The following is a 9,747-nucleotide window of genomic DNA, read 5'->3' as shown; positions in this document are numbered from 1 at the left end:
CAAAAGTGAGAAAATGGTTAAAATAGCTATTTTACATCCCGTTTTAGTGCCTTAAAAACAGAAGTTTAGTAATGATTGGCTCAATCAAAGCTGCTGACTTAATGGAAGGACAGGTTGGTGAGACACTAAAAAAGGTTGATGCATTTATGTGACATTTTTTTTCCCTTAAATGTTTATTATAAACACACTGTGACACTAAGATTCCTTTTTTCTGTTCCTGACAGATGAGAATTTCAATCTTAAACATGACCGAGCATTCCTGCTATCAATGGCCAATCGGGGGAAAGACACAAACGGCTCACAGTTTTTTATGTGAGTATCATTAAATCGGCTCATTTTTAACTTTCTTTTACTCTTGGTTAATTTTTTTTTCCTTTCTGTTGTGAACATGCTTTTTTTCATTAAGTGACTTTCAGAAGTTCCTCAGAGAAACATTGGATTCATTCTTTTTTACCTAAAGATGTGTTACTTCTTTCTCTTGCCGTTTTTGTGTAAAATTTTCAGAAACTCTAACATCCTGCTCTACCAAGGTAATGTGTCTCAAAGGCTGTGTTTCTCTCTCCCAACTGTACTTTTTCTAAGCTTCAAATAAAAAAAATAAACTTTTTTTGTATCCTAATCTTTTCAAAATTAAAGGTTGACTCGTGGTTGTTTTTGTGGTTTGACCATGAGTGTCAAGAAAGACACCTTAAATTGAAAATACGATCTTATTTAGTTGTGTGGACCTTTAAGTTTTAATATTGAAAAAAACAGGTTAAATACAAAGAAAGCAAATTAAAATCTATGTATTTCATTATTTTACTGCTTAAATTCAAATAAATTCTCAAAAATGTTTAAAGTTAAATATCTAAAATCGTAGGATGGACGTAGACAACTTCTGTGCATTTTTGAGATTTTCCCACATGTTGTAAATTGTTTTATTTTTGTTCATTTTCTTAATTTCTTTCCTCTTTCATGATTCCTCCTTGGCTCCTTTCCATCCTCACCATGCTGGATTTTACACCAACAGAACAACCAAGACTGCGCCTCATCTTGACGGGTACGTTTAATTAAATAAAACTGTCATATAAGCATAATAAAAGGAGTTACAAGGAAGTAAAGACACAAATTGCTGAATAACACCAGGACTAGTTTCAATGTGATAATTTCAACATAAAAGTTTCTGTAGGCGTAAAAGTTGTTTTGGTTTTGTGCAGAGTCCATGTTGTCTTTGGTCTCGTCATCTCTGGCTTCGAAGTCATAAAGAAGATTGAAGGGCTGAAGACTGATTCAGCGAGCAGACCGTACGCTGACGTGAGAGTGGTGGACTGTGGTCAGCTGATCACCAAGTCTGCAAATGACGGTTCGTTTATTGAAAGTTCTGCTCATCTGCGGGATGCTGCTTTTATTTTGAAAGTTTGTCTTAACTTCCTCACAATGCAGATCACACTTTTGGCCACTTGATGTCACATTCAGTGAAATTTATTTCTGATTGAAAATGTCTCACCTTGGTGACATCTTAAACATTGTGTTCATTGTGTTCAGGAGCTGTAGTTGTGCTCATAGATCCTTTTGATGACAGACCCCTCACTCCTGCAGATTTCTACATTTGAGATCCCAGAACAATTACTTGTGTCCATTAAGGAAAAAAAATGTGGGATATTAATGTTAAATCTTGTTTTTTTTACTTTTAAAATGGTCGAGAATGATTTTTTTTAATTTTTCAATGTCACATTAAAAACATTTGACTTAAAAAGCATGTTTTAATTTTAGTTAATAATTTAAAACCATATTTGTTTTTTGTTTTTTTGTTGTTTTAGAAGGTCTATGACTTCAGTTACAATACAACATGCTATATAGTAGTTGGCGGATATATTAAAAGTTAAATAGATTTTCTTTTTTCAGGAATTGGTTATAGGAAATCTTAAATAAGGAAGTTTGAAAATTTGCAGTATCTTGGCTGTATCGTATGCTCAGTTGCAATTAGATTCTCAATAAATTCTAAATTTGATTTAGCGAGAAACACTAAAGGATTTTTGTAGATTATTTAGTATTTAGATTAATCTAAAATAGTCATGTTTGATCTCATTATGTTTTTTTATTTAAAAAAATCAAATCTCAGAATGACTTTTAAGCAGGTCTGATTTTCTTGATGTTTTAAAAAAATGTTAATTTAAAATTTTAGAAAATTATTTTAATCGTAAAACATTTGCTCTGTTATTATTCTTAACAGTTCTTGAAGACATGAGGATAAGAGGATCTCCTCGTTCCTCGCTCAACTCAGACGACTCGGCATCTCACTTCTCGTCAGAGGAGTCTGAAAGTCCAGCAGAAGAAAAGCGCAAACGTCAAAAGCTCAAGAGGCCCGGAAAAAGTCAACCGCCTAAAAAGAAAAAACGAGAGGCAAAAAAGGCGAAGAATTTAAATATTTTGAAGAAAAGGTCTGTATTTCTTCTTGATAGTTGTTTATTTGTTGCTTTTGTAAACATTGTTCTACATTTCTACTATGGTTCCTATTTCACAGGCCTGTGGAGCAGGAGACAGTGCAGGGAGAACATGAAGAAGAGAAGGAGGCCGGTGGAAAGAGGGAGAAACCTGTCGTCCGTCCGGAGGAGATCCCACCTGTGCCAGAGAACCGCTTCCTGCTGCGACGGGACATGCCATCCCAACAAGTCAAAACTGAAATGTTAGCGTTGAAAGGATCCAATGCACAATTCACACCAAAATCAGAGTTCTATTCTAATTGTATTGCTTTATTTTCAGTGTTGAGAGAGAAGAAACGACAGTTTCAGCTGACCAGAAACCAGCCGTGTCAAAGTCTGGGAGGAGGATCAGAGGCAGAGGAACGATAGTATGCTCATGACTTTCAGTAACTCTGAGATTGATTACCTAAAAGACATGTTCACACTGGGCTCAGAAATACGCTTTATGTCTATATGCGATATTTTGGGGGCCAAAATCTAAAACCCACCTTCAGTCACGGGCCGAACCGGATAAGCATTTGTTGAACGCACTAAAACAAATTTTTTAAACTTTAAAAATGTAACTTTTTAACAAAACTCGGGATAAAAACAAGCAGGAATGTCATTCCAGAATAAATCAACTTGAACCTTAAATAACTTTCAATATTTACTCTCTATAAAAATATATTTTGTCAAAATTCTAAAAGTTAGAAATAAGCACAAGATAAGATCGGGCCAATAATAACGATAAAATAAAATGATCTGCAGGGCCGGATACGGCCCCTGAGCCTTGACTTTGATGCATGATATATCAGAATAGAGCTGTGACAGAGAAAGCTTGGAGTAAGATTTTTCACCACTTTCACATTTCGCACTAAATCTCTTCGAACTGTTGGTACATTTGCTAATATCGGGTTGTAGGAGACCTGTCTGAACGCCATATGCTAAAAGCGCATACAATAACCCACGTTTAGTGTGTTCTTGAATGCATCACACATACCGGTGTAGCATCAGTCTTTACAATGTGGATGTAAAAATGTAGAAATAATTAGCAAAATACAGAGGTAAATGTTTCCTTTTTCAAAAATTTTCAGAGATATCACACTCCTACAAGATCCAAATCCCGCTCTGCATCCTTGGAGGAGCGTGGAAGTAGCGAAACTCCGCCGCATTGGAAAGAAGAGATGAAGAGAATCAAATGTTATCAACGCCCAAGCATGGAAAGATGGAACAAAGGAGACAAGTATAACCCGTTGACCACTAACCTCGAAATATGTTGATATTTTTCTTTTGCTTCATTAGTCTTTTGACTTAACAGATTGAATGACCAATCTTCAAGCAGATGGGACGACAGAAGTGACTCGGCATGGTCCCACTCAGTGGAACACTCTTCCGACCGCAGTTCAGAGAGGTCCAGCCAGCATCAGCATGTGAAAAAAGAAAAGAAGAAGGCCAAACACAAGAAAAAAGCCAAGAAGCGCAAGCATGCCAAGAAGAAAAGCTCCAAGAGCAAACCCCCTGAAGCCTCCGTGTCAGAAAATGACAAAGCAATGTCTTCAGGGAGAAGTTCACATTCATTATCACACTCGCCGTCAAGCCAGCACCGTTCGCCAAAGAGACGGCGGCGCTCCTCACGGTCGTTTTCTCATTCCTACTCTAGATCTTACACACTAAGTCGATCCACATCTCGAGGAAGGTCCAGATCTTATTCTCGGTCCAGGAGCGTCTCTAGATCAAGAAGTAGATCTTTGTCTAGATCCAGATCACGGTCCTTATCTCAATCCAGATCAGATTCCAGGTCCAGACACCGATCCAGAACTCTGTCTAAAAAGAGAAGTTTATCTAGATCTCCAAGAAAAAGGAAAACAAGGGTTCCCAAATCTGACGGTAAGAGCCGTGAGACAGAGAAGCTCCCAGAAGTCACTCCTGGTAGCAGACTGCCAACAGTTCCAACACCTGAAAGTGTGCCGGTCATCCCACTGAGCGACAGTCCTCCCCCCTCACGCTGGAAGCCAGGTCAAAAACCCTGGAAGCCGTCTTACGTCCACATCCAAGAAATTAAAGCTAAAGTTTCCTCCAACATGGCTTCATCCGGCGGGCAAGCCACAGACAGCCTCACAGAAAAAGCTCAGAGTTCAGGAACTCCTAAATCTCTACCAGAAGACAGTCAAGGTGCACTCAAAGCTGCGCTGGGTTCATGCAGCAGATTGTCCAGGAGCCGGTCCCGGAGCAGAAGCTCCAGTCGGTACAGAAGCAGGTCGTCCTCCTGCAACGGATCAGACTTTGAAAACTCTCCAAAAACGAGCAGCAGAAAGGTCAAGTCATTAGACAAGGAATGGGAAAAGTATTACAGTTCCCTAAACCGGATAAAAAACCTGGATAAGTACATTTCCATGAGTGGTGGTAGAGATGGTCACTCCGGATCAGACAGAGGAACCGGCAGTAAACACAGTCAGGACGATGGAGACTTTGTGGAAGAAATAAAGGAGACAGAAAATGCACAGAATTCCGAGACGAACCATTCACTTCCAGCTGGGAGGTCTGAATGGGATAGTGACGGGGATAAAGTTAGCCAGAGTGAGTCTGCCGTCAGAACGAAGCAGCAAGAAGAAGAGGACCTGCTCGGGCTGAAGTCTGTCCTTGCAGGATGGAATTCAGACAGCGATTCAGAGAACATAACAGGAAGAATATCCGCCATGTCTGAGAAAGAGGAAGGGGAGGCAAGTTCGGAGTCTGACCGCGACGCTTTAAAAAACATTTCAAGGCACAAGGTTGTGCCTCCTTCTTCCGGTCAATCCGAACAAAGTTCTGGAAATCCTGCAGCTCCGGAGAAGCACAAGAGTAAAAAGAAAGCCAAGCGGAAGCACAAACACAAGAGGAGAAGCGTCAGTAAGACCTCCCATCACAGCAAGGACAAAACCAAGAATTCAAAGAGGAAAAAACTGAAGCTTAAAGAGAGTTTTCACTGGCAGCCCCCTCTAGAGTTTGGAGAAGAGGACGACGAGGACGAATCCAGAAGGGAGAAAAACATCCCTGCAAGAGTTTTTCTGGAAGATTCTAATGAACCTGAAAATGTGAAGGACCAACATTTAACCAATTTGAAAAACAACCCCACCAAAGAAGATGAAAGGGGTCAACAGAGATCAAAAGAAACGACTAGAAACAGCAAAAATCCTGAGCCTCATCAGTCTGACAAAAACAGTACAAGTTCTTATTGTTCAGGCACCAAAGAGCAGCAGTCTCTAGACGATATGGACATCTGTACTCCAGAGCACATCGACATATTCGAACCTCTGCCTTCTAATGATTCCACCGTCCCTGAACCGAATCCAGAAGCAACCTCAAAGTCCTCTAACACGACGAGCAATGAGGGTTCTTCAGAGCAGAGCAACCAACCGATTACTGCTTCTTCCACAACAGCCGATAGTCTCCAAGATGAACCTACAGTATCCAAACCTTTGATTACTTTTAAATGGAAGCCAATTAAAGGCACGACAGCTCTACAGAATGTGAGCGCAGCACCTGTCACTGTTAAAAACACTCAAGAAAGCCAGAACCGGAACGCACAGGGAGTGAAGATGGAGATCAAGAGTAAAAGTCTGGTTCGACCGGGCTCGCTGTTTGACGAGGTACGGAAGACTGCACGGCTCAACCAGAGACCCAGGAACAAGGAGAGTTCCAGCGAAGAAAGTTCTCCTGTCGCGGGAAAGACGAGGGAGACGTCTCATGCTCGCTCGCTGCAGAAGGCGAGGTCAGAATCTAGAAATTCTCGCTCCGCTTCCAGTCACCGGTCAGGCTCCAGAGGGTGGTCCCGCTCGTACAGCCGGTCGAGGAGTCGATCCCGCAGCTCAAGCTACTCCTCTAGGTGAGATGAAGCTCATGTTCTTCAAATAAACATGCTTGAAAAGCTCTAAAGACAAATTCCAATCATCTTTTGATCTATTTTAAAAGCGTTCCCATTGGTGTTAAAAAAGTTCCCCTGTATCGTTCAAAAAAACTTTATTTTAGCTGATAGTACTAACAGTTATGGTTTTCCCAGTTCAAGCTTTAATATAAGTTTTACTACAAATATTAGTATGTTAGAGTTATGATTAGGGTTGAGTTAGTAGTATAATATCTGATTTAGGCACCAACTTGTTTGCAGCCATGTCCATCTGAGTACATGGATCGATTTTTCTGCACGTGGATTTGTCAGAATGAAGTGGAGCAGGGAGCATGTGGCCCGATCAGCGTACTTTCTACGCAATTGTTCAAACTGCATTTTTTCATCTGGTCCTGATTTACTACAATTTGAGTAAAGAAATATTCAGAAATGCAGTTTTGAGATTAATGTTCTTTTTATATGTCCTCACACATGATAAAGATGCTACAAGAAAATGTTAAAAACACCAAAAATGAATGAAAATCGACTAATTTAGGATTAAAACTGTGTTTTTTAGTATTTCTTTATTTAAAATCCCATTGAATCAGAAAACCAGATGCTAGAAAAACCTGGAGCTAATGACACAACTTGACTGGGCGTGCCAAAGTCTCTCTTACCGCTCCCCTCCTACACCCCCTTTCCTTATCCGAACTGGTTTTTGGGTCAAAACTGTACGGCTGGATTGATCCAACATTGCTCGCCATTATTTTTGCAAAGCTTATCCTAGTTTGGGCCTATAAACTCGCACGCGACAGATCTCCCAACGACGGGAAGGGGGCGGGGTTGCTCTGAGCCATCAGTCCCGCCCACAAGCCAGAATTGTATATCTAATGAGCTATTGCTGCTAGGCATAAAATATGTCAAAAGAAGAACAAAGGCTTTTTGTATTTGGCCAAAAACTGCAAAGTCTTAATTAAAATACTATTGTGAACAATTTTACTAAAGAAAAGCATATGGTTTTAATGCATGAAGTAAAAAAAAAAAAAAAATAGAAAGCTTTGTTGCTTTAAAGAATTTGTTTTAGATGTGTACAAGTCAGATCTTGAGTTTAGTTCTTAATTAATTGTTGAAGGAGCCGCAGCAGGAGCAGGAGGAGACATCGAAGAGGACGATCTCGCTCCCGCAGCAGCACTTACCGGAGTTACCGGAGTCACCGGGGTCACAGGTACAGACCTACTGATCCAAAAAGTCAAACACTTTACTTTATTACTTTAATGATATCATTAAAATCCTGGTAATTACAAAAATACAAACATACTAAGGCATAGTTTAAAAACACTATTTTATGATCATATCCCACACCACCTTTTCTGAGATCTAAATCTCTTTCTTCTGATCTTTTTTCCTTGAATTCAATCTTTTTCCATCCTCTGTCAGCCGGAGTTACAGCAGAAGTCTCTCCAGGAGTCGCTCGTATCACCGTCACAGGGGATCCAGGTTTGTCCAGCTCTACAACTGCTTTTAGACGGACAATCACTTTTTATATTGGAGTGTATAAGAATAAAGCAAACGCCTCTCAAATTTAGTCAAATGTTTTCCTATTATAAGCTTTTATCATAAACGTGTATTGGGATTAGTTTGCTCACTTTGTTCAAAGTAGAAAATGTGTTTATTTGGTGTTATTTTACCATTTCCATATATTAAAAAATCGATGTTGAACTCTGAAAAGTGCCATACTTTCCCTTAAATATATTTTTTGTTAGACCGACTATATTAAATTACAATAATCCACATATTTTTGTAGAATAATACCTCTTCTGTCATGTCTCTGCACGTGGATTCAGGTCAGACTCCTATGACAGCTACACCAGTCGCAGTCGGAGTGGGAGCAGGTGGCATCGACGAAGTGACAGCTACAGGAGCTCTGGGCGCCGATCCCGGTAAAACTGCTCTGTAGTCAAACGGGAAAGTCTGTAGCCCGCCTCTCACTATCATTTCACTGGACCTTTAACTCTGTAGTTCGTCTTTTCGTTCTTCTGTTTTAACAATGCTCTTAAAGCTGCAGTGCACACGGTCATCTTTGTAAATAAGGCATCAAATATTTACTGCCATCTTGTTCTCTTGCAGATCTTATCACTCATCCAGTCGCAGCTCGTCCAGGCGCAGGAGTCACAGTCGCAGCAGTCGGTACAGCTGAGCTGCCCTCAGCCATCTGCTCAGAGGGAGCAAACCACAAAGTCTGCATATTGCGCCCACATAACAGCAGAAACTCAAAGATCAGCAACTAAAACTCCAAGACAAAGAGTTCTGTCCCTCCCTCCTGTTCTAGAACTGACCGCTGTTACATGAGATGAGGGGGAAATAATATAGAATGTGTTTTATTTTCTGATTCAGCTCTTTATAAGCTACTTTTACAGTACTGGGCTGTCTTTGTCTGAAGAGTTTTGTGTGACGTTAAAATTTTCAAGTTGAAGTTATTAGTTCTTGAAAAGACGCGTTACTGAATGCAAAATAACAGTTTCTTCTTTACGTTTACTATGAGCCATGAATGTTTTAAACTGTACTTAAAGTATAGTCTCTCTGGTTTTATACCATATTGTTATGAATGTTTACTTTTAATAAAAACATCTTAAACTACTGCTCTAGTTTTACTTTGTTTGGTAAATGATCTGAGATCAAAGTTTTTGATTTTCCAATAAAGTAGTTCAAAAAATAGAAAGTAACTACAAGTCATTTTCAGTCATTTGTCATTCATGACCTCAATGTCACAAACACTAGTGCAGATCAGGGACTTCCATTACTTAGTTTTACCTGTAGGGGGCGTTTCAACCAGATGAGTAAAAAAAAAAAAAGCATTTTTTTAGTCAGTGAATAAATAAAAAAAAACTCCTGAAGAGATAGTAAATAGATTTTTATAAATATAAAGAAAAGGGAAAACTATGAAAAAATAGTTCTGATTTGTGTGCGAGCAATTATATGTAACGTGTGCGTTTTTTGTATAACTTAAAATTTGAGTAATTTTTCATTTGTAACTCATTAATGGGGCATATTTATTTATGAAAGTGGGATAATGTCAAGTTTTTATTTGATAATAGCCTATTCACAATCTAAGTTCAAAACGGCTGATAAGAAAACGCTAATGGTCCAGCATTCTAGCTGCATCTAAACGGATCATTTACACAAAGTGAAGAGTCTCACATCAAATTTGTGTGTAAATGCAGTTTTGTGTTTGTGTAATTTTTGCACATATATGCACAAAATGTATGAGTTACAAATCAAGAATTACACACATACAAACCCAAAGTTACACACAAACATGGAGACACAAGTTACAAATCTAGTATGACGAACACACTAATCAGATAAGACTATTTTCTCTCCATAAAACACACATATTACTTTTACCTCAAGTATTTTTAACGATTTTTATTTAAGATCATTAAG

The 9,747-nt window shown here is 39.1% G+C and overlaps 1 protein-coding gene across 3 annotated transcripts in view; it reads left to right on the top strand.

The window, feature by feature from the left end:
- The window catches only part of nktr (natural killer cell triggering receptor), a 12,509-nt gene extending 3,568 nt beyond the window's left edge, over positions 1-8,941 (top strand). For all 3 annotated transcript variants that reach the window (XM_024279900.2, XM_024279902.2, XM_024279903.2), the window contains 12 exons: positions 225-312; positions 1,010-1,039; positions 1,197-1,342; positions 2,213-2,420; positions 2,504-2,665; positions 2,743-2,830; positions 3,536-3,684; positions 3,760-6,306; positions 7,436-7,528; positions 7,741-7,800; positions 8,148-8,243; positions 8,431-8,941. In XM_024279900.2, coding sequence (XP_024135668.1) covers positions 225-312; positions 1,010-1,039; positions 1,197-1,342; positions 2,213-2,420; positions 2,504-2,665; positions 2,743-2,830; positions 3,536-3,684; positions 3,760-6,306; positions 7,436-7,528; positions 7,741-7,800; positions 8,148-8,243; positions 8,431-8,500 — 3,737 coding nt within the window. In that variant the 3' untranslated portion in view covers positions 8,501-8,941. The remainder of the gene's footprint in view (positions 1-224; positions 313-1,009; positions 1,040-1,196; positions 1,343-2,212; positions 2,421-2,503; positions 2,666-2,742; positions 2,831-3,535; positions 3,685-3,759; positions 6,307-7,435; positions 7,529-7,740; positions 7,801-8,147; positions 8,244-8,430) is intronic.
- Positions 8,942-9,747: the final 806 nt, after the last annotated feature.

This window comes from Oryzias melastigma, linkage group LG20, assembly GCF_002922805.2.
Source record: "Oryzias melastigma strain HK-1 linkage group LG20, ASM292280v2, whole genome shotgun sequence".
Taxonomy (NCBI): Eukaryota; Metazoa; Chordata; class Actinopteri; order Beloniformes; family Adrianichthyidae; genus Oryzias; species Oryzias melastigma.
Note: the sequence above shows the minus strand (reverse complement) of the source record. Positions and strands in the feature narration are given on the sequence as shown.